General features: G+C 47.9%; 1 protein-coding gene across 2 annotated transcripts in view; it reads right to left on the bottom strand.

The window, feature by feature from the left end:
• adkb (adenosine kinase b) overlaps positions 1–16,841 on the bottom strand; it is a 92,688-nt gene that overhangs the window by 62,364 nt on the left and 13,483 nt on the right. For both annotated transcript variants that reach the window (XM_056576478.1, XM_056576477.1), the window contains exon 4: positions 16,060–16,138. In XM_056576478.1, the coding sequence (XP_056432453.1) occupies positions 16,060–16,138 (79 nt within the window). The remainder of the gene's footprint in view (positions 1–16,059; positions 16,139–16,841) is intronic.

The raw sequence follows: 16,841 nt of genomic DNA, 5'->3' as shown, positions 1-16,841 counted from the left end.
AAGCACAGTTAAAATGCAAGACTGCACAGACCATTCCCGCCGTCTGATTGCCAAGAACTAAAAATCTGGCAGCGTCTTTACTCCACTGCGTAGCTCGGGGAAGAGTGTGAGGCAACCGCTTTGAACTTTGAGGCTGTGCCCATCAAATTTCTCCTTATCAACTGGCAGCTTAAACAAGTCATGCTATTTTTCTGACAGCTTACACGGGGACGGAGTCAAGAGTAAGCCGCATCACTCATAACTATCGGCCACTGCCGTGCATCGAGACAAACATCTGTGGACGCGTCCCTGGGAGTTATGGCTCAGATAACCTTCCAGATACCTTTCAGATACCTTTGGCTGGTGCGATGCGCCAGGACACTCTAAGGCTGTTATGCCTCATAAATTCTCCACAAATACACCCCAATCATAAATAATGTGCAACGATGAAAAATAAGGCACTTATTACCCAAACCATAAAGAAAGCTATGGCCATCATAATATTGATAAGCAGAATATTGAATGGATACAACATTACGGGAATTAAAATGGTGTGCCTCAAAATAGACGACAGCGGAAAAGGCAGACAGTGGGCAATATATTTCCCACTCTCAGCCAAAGCATGATTTGAGAAGGAACACTGTCATAAATAACCACACTTCAGGCTAGCTAATAAAAGTCGTTTATATCTGTGCGATACCGCCGTCTGCACACGGCAGATGCCGGGGCCATCAAACGCTGCCTAATACATAGTAAACTAAAAGGCTAATAATATCTTAGTCCTATTTGAGATAACAAAGGAAGGCGGGGCCCTTGCGGGGCTGGCTCTCCACCTCTTTCACAGAGAGCACGGGTCTTTCATTCAGCGTTACCGCATGATCCGGGAATGTAATCCCGTCCGGCAGACAGGGACCATGGCATGGCTCTGTCCCCCCACAGGTGTAAACATTCTGCCGATGAATCGGTGAGAAGAGAGGAGAGTGCTCGGTGTTTGATAGGGAGCCGTTTCCAGGACCAGATGCTCCGAGGCCCGGTCTGTGAGAACTTGGGCAAAAAGATCAGTGGAGTTCCTTGAGAGTCAGGATATAAATCCCGGTCGCCGCTATAAATCAACTCTCAATTTTCATCCCCTCGCCTCTCGCCTTCCTGCGGATCTCTGTAATAACAATGTCGCTGGGGCTCGCCTGGTTGTCATTAGGGCTCTGGAACCGATCCATGCTAATGATTTGGTACTGTATTCAGTGGGTTTGAGTATTCCAAAAAGAAACGGAGAGGGATATCGCTGGGCTCTTTAATGCTTTACAGGTTAAGGAGAAATACAAAGGTCCGTTGCAGATGCACTTCATATATCAAAACATCTCTCCGAAGGGATCCCGCCTGCCAGAAATAACACCCAGTGTGCCAATAAAGTTAATATGCGCCAACTCCGTGGCCGCGGCTTTTTGCCTTTCGAGACAGTTATGTTGCATGGCTGGCGAGCGAGGACAATGCACTCCAGTTAAATCTGTCTGGAGGACAAAAAAACTTTTATTTAGATATTGTTCTCTGCACCAATGGGACTTTCCCCATGCCAAAAAACCTGAATTTAATCTCAGTCTATTTTGCATGCATTTCCCTCCATAAAATTCCAGTCCCATAATAATAATAAAAAAAGTATTAACAAAATGTTTGAGCTTGAGCCAGTGCTGCTTCACCTGACTCCCACATTGCATATTTACTGGAATCGTCGCATAGCCCCGACGGCAGGCTTTTTCGGATCCCATATATCCACAGTATCGCCATAAACCCAAATCATATATTGGTCTCACCAATATATGAGAAAACACATTTTAATTCCAGCGAAACCAAAAGCCCAAAGTGGCGCACAGGGAGGGAGAATCTAGTCACAGGGGCCGTTTAAAGAGTCGCATTCTGGGGTGAAGCCTGCTTTACTTACAGAGGGAAAAAAGTAAACCAATTTCAGCAGTTATCCACACTCCTCTGCACTGTTGGCTTTGGCACCGAAGGTTCAATGAGTTTTTTTAGTCAACACTACAGAGTGGTGCTCTGTGCCTATAGGAATCTGCACTGACAGAAGGCTTTCAGAGAAGAACCAAGGTCAATGCTACAATAACACGCCGCAGATATCTTTTCAGCGCCAGGGGGATGTTGTGCCTCTCTTTCACACCCTTGAAAATAAAAACCAATGAGCACAGCCAGCTACCAAGTTAAATATACTCGGCTCTGCCGTGCACCACCTGCAAGGAAACACCGGGAACCGGTAAGCAGAGCTTCACCTCACGAGACAATACATAGTGAAGACCCCCTCTGCGCGTTGAACCGGGAACCACATCAGGGTAATCCGTTCCACCCCTTACAATATCACCACATAGTGAAACAATGGCTGGAATCCCTATTCCTGCCGGCTCTAGCCAAGATCTGTGTTTTAGAGTCACACAAGAATATGCTAGATATGCCACCGACTATTTTGGCACCGGCAGTGTGAACGTATAGCTCACGCAGCCACCTTATTATGGAGAGTCAACCATTCCTCATACGCTGGGTGCACTCCAAATCATGTATCCGAGTTGGTGTGTATGTCCCGGTGTAAAGAAGAGGTTTGATTGTTGATGATGGGAAACTCCAGACAGGGTTTGCTCTAAAAGGTTGTCAGAGAAATTGCTAACAGCTGCTAGCCGCAGGAATTCAGAAGTGCAACACAAGCACTTTGTGATTGGCATAAGGAAGCTACACCCACTTAGTAATAACATGGTACTGGTTGGTGAGGTGCCATATGGAGCCGTGCCAATGTAGACATGGTCGACTGATCGGATCATTTTGTACATACGAACGTCAAGCCTGAAAAGTATACCATGATTTGCCCTAGGCACAGTCTATTAAGAAATCTATGGAAATGACATGTTAGATTTATAGGATACACACCTCTATTATGTTCTGTGTTCATCCTCATAAAACCTACATGTTGTATTCTCTACATATGCCTTCGCACCATTACAGTGTCATAATAGTTATTACGCAAGAAATGAAATTGGATTAATACAACCATGCAATTGTACAATTTTATTGCAGCATCATATTTCCGCAAAGCAAAAGAATAAAAGTGTATTATTATTTTCCAAATCAACCAAAGGGGTCAGTCCAGTTCGAACACAAACAAAACATGTACTGTATATGCCGCGGCAAAAACCATCACAAAAACATAAGTCAGTGGATTGACTGTGCTGCTGATCCGACTCCCCTCCGACGCACCTGCACGGCTCCGTGTGTAATAACCTCCCCCCCCCCCCCCCCCCCTTCTGCTGTGCAGGTGCTTGCCCATATTTACACTAGCCCAATTTCCCGCACTTACACGCCACGTTATGTTTCCCGCTGCAACCCCTATTTCCTCGGCTGCTTTCTCCCGGCCCACGGTATGTCCTCACCGAGCCTCCTGCCCAGATCCAATCCCCTGCAAGATTCATTTTCATTACCCAAGCCAATTTCCCAAGCCCGGGAACCTTGGCTTATGGATTTTTCCTGACTCGCAGACCCCCCACCCCCCTCCCCCAGGGGCACGGGGGGTTATTTCTCAGGTACCTCAGCAGTCAATCCTGTCATACACCAGCCTGCTGTAAACAATAACCCGATCGCCATAAACAGAAACCTTCGTAAAGCCGATCATTCGCTATTTGGCCGGGGTGATGGCCAGCGCAAATCCCGCCTGCCGTGGTACAACTCTGCCGTCAGCAGACTGCCGGCAGGGAGCGGCGCACTACGATGTGTGTAATGCTAATGGAGAAACAGGACAAAGGTAGCATTACTGACGAGTGACTCATTCCGATTTCCGCCACGCTTACCGTTGAGACCTTTCGGACGGCTTTGCTGCGACCCATTATATCACAAGAACCAACAGTTAATTTATTGACCTCTCCAACCATTCCCCGGTATGAAACCTCTCCTCTCAGAGACGCTTGTTATCCCGCTCTCCCCAGTCGCCCGTGGCAACGGAGTAGGTAGGCAGCTCCGACAGAAAGGGCGGACAGGAGGGCGGGTGTGTGTCGGCTCGCTTTGGGGTTTTTTTTTGACGCAGAGGCGACCGACTTGATCAATTATCGAGCGGCCGATTGTCTTTAATTAGGAGGGTTTAAGTGTGGAGTTAGCCCGGCCGGGGAGGCAGGAGAGCTCGGCGCGTAAAGCAACCTCATTACACCGCAGTGATTCTCCTCCCAGGAGCCGTGATCCATGCAGTGTTTACACCATACATTTGTTTCTGTGGTAACATATCGAGTGGAGGAATGGCTCTGTGACAGGCGTGTTTTTTTTTCCCTCCCTCCCCTCCCCTCTCCCCCCCCACCCCACCCACCCTCCCGTTCTTGCTCTTGTCCTTACTCTCTATTTTCTTTCTATCGCTCTGCCTCCCACTCACTGCTGAAGAGGCTGTCACACTGGTTCGCCTTTTGTCTGGAGAGTTAGCACAATGTGTCCTAGTTAAAGCCTGGCGCAATTAGACAATTATGTTGGAAGGATCTGTCATTAATTCCTTTGTGGTGGACCGTTTCTCACCACAAAGGCTTCTGAGGGTTATCTTTTTTTCCTCTTTTTTTTTTCCACACAGCTCCGTGTCAGCTCTCCCCCGGTCCCACGTGTAACTTTATCAACAGAACGTATCAACTGCCAATACGCATTGTGGCCTGCCCCTGCTGCCAGTGACGGGCCACGGGTAAAATCAGCTGCTCTCTCAAGCCTCGGTTATTGTTCCAAATCGACACAACGCAATGACCACGCGGGTCGTCAGCCTGCGTCAGGTTTTAGTGAGTGGGAGGCACATGTCAAGCCCTTGCGGTGTGCGCAAGGAGGGTCCGCAAGGAGGGTCCGCAAGGACGGTCCACAAGGATGTATCGGGTCCGTAAACCCCCATGCGTTGCGTCGACGTGGAACCAATCAGCCCTTCAGTCTGCACAAAAAACAAACACGAAGCTTGAGTCTGTTTAGCACGGCTGTGAACTACACTGTGAAAACCAAACCTCCATAGTTAATGGTTAATGCATTCATCTACGTTGCTGAAACATGCCCAAGTCTGGATTGAACCAAGTGTTCACCTGCGGGGCACGTTGGCCGTTTTTTGGGGGGAGGGACGTTTGGCATCCGTCTTAACAAGGCACAACACAGCTGATAAAACAGCACATAATTACTCCACAGCAGACTCCCGAATCGTTTCTAAACAGATTCGAAAAAAAAAAAAAAGTTTCCCAACTTTAATGAAGACATAATTAGGAAATAATAAAATACACGGTGCAGGCAGACAAGCTGTCTTACGGGTGGTCAAATAGCAGTGGGCCGGTTTTGTAATAGCTTTGCAGGAGCAGTGGGATTACTAGTGCCTATTTGCCAAACTCACTCAAATAATGGTTTGAAAAATAACTTTGGAGTGGGCCTTTAAGACTGGTACACTCAGCAGCTTGCGAACGTCTTGTCACGTCAAGGGGCACTTGTTTCACAATTACACTCAATAGCTCTGCCTGACAGAGACGTGGGAAGAGAATCTCACAGTGGAACTCAAATCTTATTAGAGCGGTGATCTAATCAGCCGCGAATTCATAGGAGGAGACGGGAATGCAGGGGGAAAATCACCGGTGAGAATTCTGTACAATTATCAAAAATCTCACAGCGGTACATTAAAAATTCTAATTAGGACGTATTATCTTAATTGCTGAGGAGATGCAAATCAAAACAAGGTTAACGCCGCTCCCTTAACACGCGCGGGAACATTTGGTGGGAACCTCTTCAATATGCAGCGAATCAGCTTGACTTGTTCCGACACGAGGGGCTGTCATTTCGTAATTCCTTCCCCCTCCGAGGGCCAATGATCCTAACTAGGAGTGGTGGCGGTGACAGCGGAGAACGCAGTGCAACGCTGGGCTGAGAACAAACCTCTAATTGATCCACACTCGTTTTCTTTTGTTGCTGATCATCGCTTCCGATGGCACATGGGGCGGCCATCTTCTGAGAGTGTACCTCTCTGCCCCGGAAGAGAGAGAGGGGGAATTGTAGGGAGTCGTTGCGTAGAATCACAATCAGAGCACATAGTGGGAAATAAATTAAAAAAGGGGGAATCAACATTTTTTAACTCCCATGGTACACACACCAAAAATGCTCCCAATAAATTGTATGTGTCAGGTGTGCACTCTAACTCTGCCGACATAAGACAGCTGGGTGACAGCAGGCACAAGGGGTACCGGTGACAGCAGAAAGAACATGTCTTTGAACATGGATTTATGAGCAACCCTGAAGCCCAACGACGATCCATCAGTGGAGCGATGGCAATGGATGTGGTCAGGTTTGACACACACACACACACACACACACACACACACACACACACACACACACACACACACACACACACACACACACACACACACACACACACACACACACACACACACACACACACACACACACACACACACACACACACACGTGTCAGGTAACAGGCAAGTTATGAGTAATTTGCTTCTGTTTGAGAAAAATAAAGAGGTACCTTGCCACCCAGAACGCCAAATGCCAATCCAGATGAGCCTCCTAATTGTGTTTGCCGTAAGGTTCCCGGGTGATTTACAGTATTTGAGGTTTTAAAACCAAGAACCGCTATCTTAAAGTCGTCAGACTTCTCATAGAATAAGTCACACAAAAAACATTGTGTTGGTTAAAAATAAATATAAACGTTCTCGTAAATTGAGTAATTCCCAAATTCTCGGAAATAAAACACACACACACACACACACACACACACACACACACACACACACACACACACACACACACACACACACACACACACACACACACACACACACACACACACACACACACACACACACACACACACACACTTCTGGGAAAAGCACATTTAAATAAATGAATGGGCTGCTCTTTGGCTGGGCGCTTGCAGTCCTTACCAGCCAACAGTTGCGATCACCCCTGCGAGGGAGGCAAAAAGCTGCGCTGGGATCACCTTACAATTCTCAGGGGCTCAAATAACCCGATCTTGAACTGATCCCAAGCACTGATCCCGCAGTATTGGGTTAGGGACGTGTGAAGGGGCCTGTTGAATGAGCTTGTTGGATATCAACAGCCCCACTCCGTGTTGCCCATACCCTGCAGATTGTTTGACTCGATTAGTCCACGCCTGGTGGTGGTCTTCCCCACACCATGCCCTCCAGACACTGGTATGAGCATGTCGGAGGACAGGGGGAGCGGGGGGGGGGGTGCGCCGAGTCTCAAGGTGGAGCCCATTACCCTGAGTGAGTGCACAGTAAGTTAATAGGATTTGCTCCCGATCAAGAGACTGAGCTATTTCCTGAGGCTGTTACAGGCCGAAGCACAAAAATAAATGTTCCTTTATTCAACACTATTAACCAACCTGCAGCAACCCCCCCCCCCCCCCCCCCCACTGTCCACCACCAACCATTCCTCTAACTCCCCCCCCCCCCCCCATGTCTGGCTGTCTGGTATTACTGCAGGACTTTGCACCCCCCCCCCCCCCCCCCCCTGACACTAGCACCAGACCAACCCCACCCTTCTTTTATTATTATTTTTTTAACAGCCAGTAAAAAGTAAAAGGTTGGCACTTTTTGTCTAAAGGAGCCATTTGTTCAGGTGAGAGCGGAACCTGCACGGTAAGCAGAGGCAGGGATGCGGTGGGACAGGGGGAATCCAGATTAATCATGTGGACTGTACGGCGGGGGGATAATCACCAAAGAGTAATTGCCAAGAGTCTCTGTGTAATGCATCCCCCCCCCCCCCCCCTCCTTATCCCGACACCCCACCGCCCACTATAACCCCTAGAAACTTGGTCGCTGCGAGGGACGATAATGGAGTATCGGGGATCATATGAAAATGTTTGCTGCCCCAACCTTTAGCTCAGAGCTTAACCCCGACCTCGGAGAGTAATTACAGAGTTAATTGCCAGCTGATCCGGAGGGTGAGCCACCACCGGGCGCCCGCCGCAGTTATCAATTGGGCTTAAGGACCTCCCTCCGAGGTGCACTGGACGACGGTGCCGACTGCCTAATGCAATTTAAACAGAGGACAATCAGTATTAGGCTAAGGGGCGCCAGGCGTTTGCCATTAACGGCGGTCCGTCTTTCCCCCGGCGGTCCTGAAGAGTCCCAAAAAGAACTTAAGAGAGGAAATAAAAAGATTGGTAATAACAGAGAGGCCATTTAATAAGCCAGGCCTGACCGCAAGAACCAATCACAGCCTGCTTCGGGAAAAAATAAAATAAAATCAGGGATGTGAATCTGCCGGGACCTCGCGATAACATATTACGTTTTTTGAGTGCCGATTCGGTATGTATTTTAATTCTGCATACATTGCGATTCCGTAATAGTTGCAACACAATTTTGACATTTCTTTGTGCGATTTACTCTTATGTGCGTTCAACCTCTGGGTGTAGCATTAGGGTCGGGTTCTACAGGGCCGTCGGTGGCCACCATTGTTGTTTATGTCAATGTCTCCGAACAGAACACAACATAGTTAATGCCAATCAACTATGAACAAATACAGTACAGCACCCTCTGGAGGACGGTATGGGGGTAGGCTTTGCTCAGGAGGTAGAGCGGGAAGGTCGCTAGTTCGATCCCCGGCTCGATCTAGCTGGGTGCCGAGGTATCCCTGAGCAAGATACCATCCCTAACTGTTCCCGAGCTGTTGGCGAGCTGGCCGGCGCCTTGCATAGTGGACTCCGCTGTCGGTGTGAGAAAACTGTTAAGATTATAGCATCTGCTAAATGCCCTAATTCTAAAAAGGTACCATTAATGTGTTTACAATAGGTTTACATTTCTGTCATACATGTCAGAAAACACGATTTTTGGGGTCAACCTGATGATACTTCAGGTTGTGCTGTGGAAGCAAAGAATCCTGATACTCTCATGACTCGATTGTTTCCCACCCTCCCCGACACGTCGTGGGACGTCTTTGAGCGAAGTCAGAGAGCCACAGCAGCCGCCACATCCCCCTGGTGGGTGCTGCTCGGAATAATCTCGGGAGTCGTCGTTAATGATGCAATTTATATGTGAGGGGGACCTGTATTTGGCAGGCCCCTTTCTGCGGGAGCGGGGGCCGCACCACACAGTGAGCTCCCGGCCACCCCCCTGCTGGAGGGAGGGGGCGGAGTGGGAGGAAGTTGTCAGGGCTCGCAGTGAGAAGAGGAAGCGAGCGCTACACTGATAAGCTCCATTACTATTAGTGTCTGTCTGTCACCTGCTGTGCGTCATCCAGCCCTCTGTCTCTTGCCCACCCTGCTCTGCCACCCACCCTCCCTCCCTCCCTCCGCCATCCCTCAACTCCACCCTTATGTCCGTGCCCCCCCCGCCCTCCTTCCTTCTCGCCCCCCCCCCCCAGGTTGTTTTTCCTGAGGCTCATCACTTCAAATCTACGCCTCGCCCTCCCCACGGTCTCCCATGCGGTCATGGATAATCGGCTGCGTCTAGGCGTCCTCCGCCGACAAATTAGCAGCGAGCGTTTAAAATAGCATGCTTAGCCTCAGCCGTGCACTAGAGAGGGCAGACGAAACACCGGCAACACGTTGCTCGAGGTGAGGTCCCTTTAAAGATACAACCTTAAACAATACACGCAGGATAACCAGCGGATGATCACACAGTGTTCCCAAATAAAGACAAAAGCCTATTTTGGCATGTCTTTTGTGATGTGGCACAATAGCAGAGCTAAACTCATGAACTTGGAAGAAATGAACAGTAATTGTGGGCTGTTCTGTATTTTCTTTAAAACCTTTTTACCAAAACCAAAATATTTAAAGCTGTTTTTCTTTGTTGCTACGCAACACTTCAACCACAAGAGCAGGAGCATGCTGAGAATGTGCCAGATAAATACTGCAGCTATAGTCATCCTGTGGGGTGGAGAGATGTGTCTGTGTGTGTGTGTGTTGGGGAGAGGGGGCACAAGCGAGGGGGGGGGGGGGGGGCAAGCATTCAATAATCAAAAAGGATATGTAGAGCTGTCGCGTACAAACGCACATCATCTTTATATTCATCGCTTGCTTGACCCAAGCCAACAGATCATTTCCGCCCAATGGCTCATTTAGCGAGCCCATTGTGTCTGCAAAAGCCATTCCACAGCCGCAAGAATACGTCTTGTTTCCCTCCCCGCTCCTCCACCGTCTTCCCATCGATGCTCATTGTCCTAAAAGTGCCCGCGTCTAAATTCAGAACAGAGCAAACGTGGAGAGCATCCCAAGTGCGATACATCGCTCCGTAATTTGACACAGGAATGCCGCCAGATATGGGCACGGCTGTCTGTATCGCCGATCCTTTGAAATGTTGTGCTCAGAACCCAGCCAGGGGGAGGGGCGGGACAACTGTGGAACCGTCCAAACAAAAGCAAGCTGGGTCCAATGGTAACGCATTGGACCCAGCTTCTCCCCCCCCCCCCCCCCCCCCCACACACACTCACTGCCTCTGAGCCGAGACGTATTAAGGAAGGAAGGACACGTTATGCAAGGCATCACTTCTAATTCCAAGGCCAGCCTCTGAGGCCAGATGATGCACGTTGAGCGTGCGGGATCTCCCGAGCGCCTCCATGCTAATCAACACGCTTTCCGCTGCATACTTATGAGCTACATTCTGGTCCCCACGCCTTCCCTTTGGCAGCCTAAATGGACTAGCAAATTAGCTTCAACACACGCCGTAATATGTCACCAATACAACCCATCCCCCCCAGCCCGGTTTAAGTGGGCGGGGGAGAAATTCAATTAGAAGTCGAAATGTTCACATGAGATATACTGTATCACTTGATAAATATTTTAGGAGAGAAAACATACCAACAGAGCACTCTGGGTAATCTAACGTTTATGCGATGAGAAAATGCCTGCCATGCAACCTTCCTCCTCATCGTTGTCTTTGACATCCCAAGACTATACCGGTATTACCTGTTACAAAGTCATGATACCGCTTACAAAAAGGGCTGCAAAAACAATCCGTGTGCGCGAACTGTGTGTGTGTGTGTGTGTGTGTGTGTGTGTGTGTGTGTGTGTGTGTGTGTGTGTTTGTATTTGGCATAGATCTCTCCACTTCATCATGGAGTAAATGGCAACGCGAGGCGTGAGCTGAGACTTCACAGCTGCCTCATGGCGGGTGACATTGAAGCTGTTCCACTGAGCACATCGCTCATCAAAGCGAATGAGCCGTTGCTTTCTTCCAGCGCTTGTGCTCGGGAAAATGTACAACAATCAAAACGAGACAAAAAAAAGGGCAGGGGGGAGGGGTAGGCGGGTTGTATCTTGATGCCGCTCACACATTCAGGACACCTTACTTCCAAAATCTCCCAAAAAAGGAACTGGACTCTCCCACGGGGAACACATGAACTAGGAGCTTAGGAAGGGGCAACGGGGTCAGGCTAGGTACCCCCCTGAGGTGGTCTTTGGGCTCGGACGCCGACGGCGGCAACACAGGTTAACCTGTGTTTAAACAAACGGAAGAGGCCTCGCTTGAACAACTAAAAGGATGTACTTGAAAGGCTCATTTTCCGCAGCAAGAAACTCAAAGGCTTGCAGGGGTTCAGGTTATCCTTCTGAATCATTCATTAGCATGCTCATTTCATTGAGATGTGCACCCCCGCTCTGGTATGGCAACACACAAACTGCAGCTTTTCAGATGAGCCGATAAATAAACCATGAAAGCATGTAAACTCTTGTGTAGCTGTCACGTATTAATCCATCCATAGCGTTGCCTCGAGCACACCTTGAATACACTTTAAAAAGGCGGCGGGAGGGTTTGTTATAACGGATTTGCCTAAACACTGATCATAGAGTGATAATAAATGGATGCAATCAACAAACAGTTAGCCGTGATTTCTTTCCATTTTATACATTAGCTTGTGCAATCTCCCGACACAAAAGAAACAACTGCACACAGACACACACACATAGCTGGTGCACAGTGTCTCTCCTGTCTTTGTAATCTATCCTTCATTCCTTAAGTGGTTACAGACATGGGCATTTTTTTTTCTAACTTTGGGTCTATTAAAAAAAAAAAAGATTCAGGCGGAAAAGTTGCTTTTTTTTATTGATTTAACACAAACGAGCTGTAAAGCCAAACATTAGGTCATGGAATATTTTTCACCCCAAGAAGTAAGTCAATGCCTTGAAATGAGACATCAAACCCCATTTTAAGGAACTCGACATAATACGAGGGCCTTTCACAGTCAAATAGTGCAAAGGGACTTTTTTCGGTGATTTTCCCCTCTTTCTTTTTTTTTCACATCCAACCGTTCTGTGCACATGCGTTTCCAATTAAGCGCTCGGAGCTCACATCCAAGCCTTGGGCCCCATTCACCTCGTACCAGAATTGACAAAGGTCTTAGGGAAATGTTAAACAGACACCATAACAATAAGGGAAGATTTTTCAAACCCTTTACATTCTAAACAATAATTAAGACATGGTGGTGAATTGACGATGCGGGCAACCAAACACCACACACAATCTAAATAAAGAATCGAGAACACACTTCATCACAACTTCTTTTGTTCCGAGTTCACAGCTAGTGCATCTACACAGAACAATTTGTCCTTTGTGTTACTGAGGGGGGGGGGGAATAAAAAGAAAATGCAAAACAACATTGGCACTGCAAAGAAAGGAAAACATTTAATGCTGTCGATTTGTGTGCAATGTAATGAAAACGCACAGTTTACATGAAGCATGCTATTTGCATTTTGAGTATATTGCCCGTTTCCTGGTAGCCTCAGTAGCAGCAGAAGCAGCAGCAACAACTCCCTGGGAGCAGGTCGATGCTAACACACTTCACTCTGACGCCCCTTAAGAGCTGTTCCCACACTTTGATGTTCTGTCTTCATAAACTGACTTGTGTTTCTCAACACAGCCCCTCAGTAATCTCACACCCCCGCAACCCCCCCTCCTCAAACGCCACGGATGCTTTGCACCGTTTCAAATCCAGTCACAATCCCAGCGTAGCGACCGTTTTCTATTCATCCCTCAACTTCAGGATTAAAACAACAAAAAACGGAAACATGAAAAACAGGATTCATAGCCGATGTGTGGAGGCCTCAGATGAATGGGGCTTCCTCCTTGGTTTGTGTGGCGTCAGAGTTCGGCTCGTACCAGCAGGTAAAGGTACCTGCAGAACCCTTCCCCGACCAGTTCATTCAAAACCATGGCGTTGTTGTCGTTGTTCGGAGCCTCCAACAAGCCAGGCCAAGCCACTTCCATCTTCCCAGTGTCATGTAAAGAATCAGAGCAGAGCGCCCAGCATGCGTGCGCCCACAGCGCACGCATGCTAGCATCGCAACCTGGCAGGGTTGTCAGAAGAGTGATCCCGATAAGATCTGGGGCTTTCTGAAGGAGCAGCGGTGCACGGGGGAGGAAGTACAAACGTGTTGACATATCTACCGTGGGACATCTCGTACGTCTACTATGCATGATGGGCTTTTTTTGGTATTTCGGGGAAGCTCTTAATATGGAGAGGTTGTAGCGACTGCTGCTGCTGCTGCTGCTGTTGCTGCTGCTGCCACGCAGATGGATAAGAGGAGCCGCTGCTTAAGATAGCACTGACAGCGAGCAATTGATGACGAACAAACAGTGCGGTAAATGATCTCAATCAAAGCAACCGGGGCAGAGATAGCAGTTAGCGGAAAACAATACTTATCCGGCTAAGCCTGGCTTGAGCCCCTTCTTGTGTTACCAAATCCAATTACCATTGATCCCTGCATCCTGTTAAGAGGTGGGATTTTCCTTGCCAACGCAGAAACTTAAAACTTGCATGTTATGGGAGTGTTTAGCCCATTACGCCTCTCGCTCCCGCAAGGCAGGGGTTGGGGTTCTGGAGAAAAGGGTCATTGATTTCTCCCACGTCCCGCCCACCCGCCCCCCCCCCGGCCGGCCCCACTCCAGGCCGTGGGTTTACCCCCGCCGTGTGCAGAGAACCTGGGCTAAAGCCACTGAACGTTTCTCCCCTCTCTTGCAGTGGCGCTCCTGTGCGGACCGGCCCCTGGATCGAGCATCTCATTTAGTCCCCCGTGCCCTTTGATGTGGAATCGGCTCCGCGGTGAATATCGCTCGTGTTTGAAGGTGCGGCAGCCACAATGCAGCCAGGTTTGAAGTTCCACATATTGCAGGGTGCAACAATGCGATAATCTAGGGAGCTGGTTGATGCATAATGCATTTGCTTTCTCTCTTAAAAGAGCGCCGTGAACCTGAAAGCGAAAAGGTGAAGAAGGTACCGCTTCGAGGTATATTGACAAAAAAAAAAGATTGCACGAGAGACGTTTGGGTGCAGGGAGAAAAGGGAAACAGAAAAAAAATAACGCTAATCCAATGCAGAGCGTTTCAGAATCTGTTGCACACATCTCTCCGGAGGGTGAGAGTAACCAAATAAGCAGGGGGGGGGGGGGGGGGGGGGGGGATGTATCAGACCAGACTTGATGCTGCCATGGCATCACGACACCCGTTGGGTTGAGTGAGAACTCCTCAAAAGGGCACTGGGGAACACAAAAGGTTTTGCCATCAGTACCAAGAGAAAAGAAAAATCTTTTTCCATCTGATTTAGTAAAAACCGTTGAAACAGTTGCCCCGGTGACCTCCGATATGAAACAGAAAACCCAGACACTAAGTGCTGTGTCTTAAGTGCAAAACAATATGGCTGCATCCCTCAGAACGACAAAAGGAAGGAAGTCATCTGAAGAAAAATTGGCACGCAATTGAAATGGAGTAAGAGAGCATTCAACCGTTCAATCCACATTCACACGGAGCCCCGCGTCTGGAAAAGTTTGGATAGGCTCTCCATACATAAAAAATTCAGTTGGCAACTAATATCTCAGAGCGGGTTTTATGCAAACACTTCTGATCTTTATAATTAAACAGTGTTTGCATGGCGGAGCATGGCTCTGGATCTCTTTTTAGAGGATGTTTACTGTCTTAAAGCATGCTGATGCGGTTCGCCCCGTCTTCCTATCCCCGCTCCACTCATAACCAACACACACACACACACACACACACACACACACACACACACACACACACACACACACACACACACACACACACACACACACACACACACACACACACACACACACACACACACACACACACACACAAAAAGGCTGGCAAGAACACCAGCCTGTCAATTAGCTTCTGCACTCACTTTTCCTCAGAAGGAAATTATTTTTCAGCTTGATGCTCCTTTGTTTAATGTGCATAAACCAAATCCTTATCAGCGGCTAATCACAGCGTGTCCAATTTACACACTTATTGCTGCCAGCATTAAGAAAAATAATGATTCAGTATCATCTTGTTGAGTTTAGATTGCCATTTCAGATTTGGGCAATCAATTTATTTTTATTTTTTTCGGATACTGCGTCAGAGTGAGGGGAACATCACCATTTGTTCTTTATAATTTGTTGTGACACGTTAATTGCCTCTACTTGTAATTCTCCCTAATTGATGTTTGACACGTCTCAGGAAATTAGGCCAACCAGATAACATTGAAAATATTAAGAATTCATCCCCTGGCGTTCCCCTTTCCATGACAGGTCTGATGAATTCACTCTTTCAACGGCAGTCTAAAACTGTAATACGTCAATGCTCCGTACAGCTATGTTCTGTATTCCCAGAGATGCCTGGCGGAAGCTCCTTGAGTTATTCAGGAGAGAGAAGAATGACTGTCTGCACACTCAACGGCTTCACCGCCTTGCTTAAACCCCGTAAACCACTGAGGGAACAGAAGATTCAACACCCGGAGATGGACACTGGACCGGGGCCTCTGCAGACCCCAGAGAAGGCTTCTCCAGCCTCCCCAGAAATGCAGATGTTCATACATTATCATACGTCAACAACTCATTCACAAATGTTATACTATTTTATACGAGTGTATTAAGGTCGTACATTTAAATAAGATCCTCAGGGCCGCTACTGATCCCCGGAAAGGGCTTGTCCAGCCTCCCCCGAAATGCAGATGTTCATACATTATCATACATCAACAACTCATTCACAAATGTATGCAGTACTTTATACGAGGGTATTTAGAGTCGTACATTCAAATCAGTTCCTCGGGGCGTTGAAGACTAACCTGTGCGATTTTCACCGAGTTCTGGGTTGCGCCTCCCGCATGATATTCGACGTGGCTTTTCTTCACAATTTCTTCAAACCTGTAAAAGAGGCGGAACATGAGATGGGAGACAACTAATTTTGGGCCCCCGCCAAAGTAAGTATTTTTGGGTCGAGGTGAAGAAAAAACATTTTCTCCTTGACGAAAATACGGAAGACTTTCCAAAGCGGCACTCTAGATCACAGAGGAGAGGGGCAAATCTGTCATCCTTTCACCTGAAAAAGCAGCACAACAACCAAAGGTAACAACACTGTGTCAATACGAGGTCAGTGCAGAGTCGACGGCGCGTCCTGCTTTGGGCCAATGATAATATTTGCACGGCTCAAATAATTTCATTAGATCTGGGCTAAACAACAATGGCCTTAAAAGAAGAGAGGCAGGGAAATAATATACTGAGGGGGAAAAGGTAGTGAACCTGGAAGGAGCTATTCCGGTACAGTATGCGGTGATCCAAGATCAATAGGGGCATCGATTATGGATAAGGTAATCACACTGGTTGTAACACTTCAGCTTTATTGCTTGTCAAAGGGGAAGCAATATACAAGCCCTCTAGTGTACAAAATGACTAAGGAGGTATGGATTTTTAACCAGTATATATATATCCAGTAGCTCATTGTTTTTTTTAATACTGCCGCTACAAAATATAAATGCCGTACACCATCTTTCCATGTACGCATGCTCATACACACAGAGGAAACACTGGAGTTGGTTAAGGGAATACTTAACCGCAAATGTGGCAGGAG

Source organism: Gadus chalcogrammus, chromosome 18, assembly GCF_026213295.1.
Source record: "Gadus chalcogrammus isolate NIFS_2021 chromosome 18, NIFS_Gcha_1.0, whole genome shotgun sequence".
NCBI lineage: Eukaryota > Metazoa > Chordata > Actinopteri > Gadiformes > Gadidae > Gadus > Gadus chalcogrammus.
Note: the sequence above shows the minus strand (reverse complement) of the source record. Positions and strands in the feature narration are given on the sequence as shown.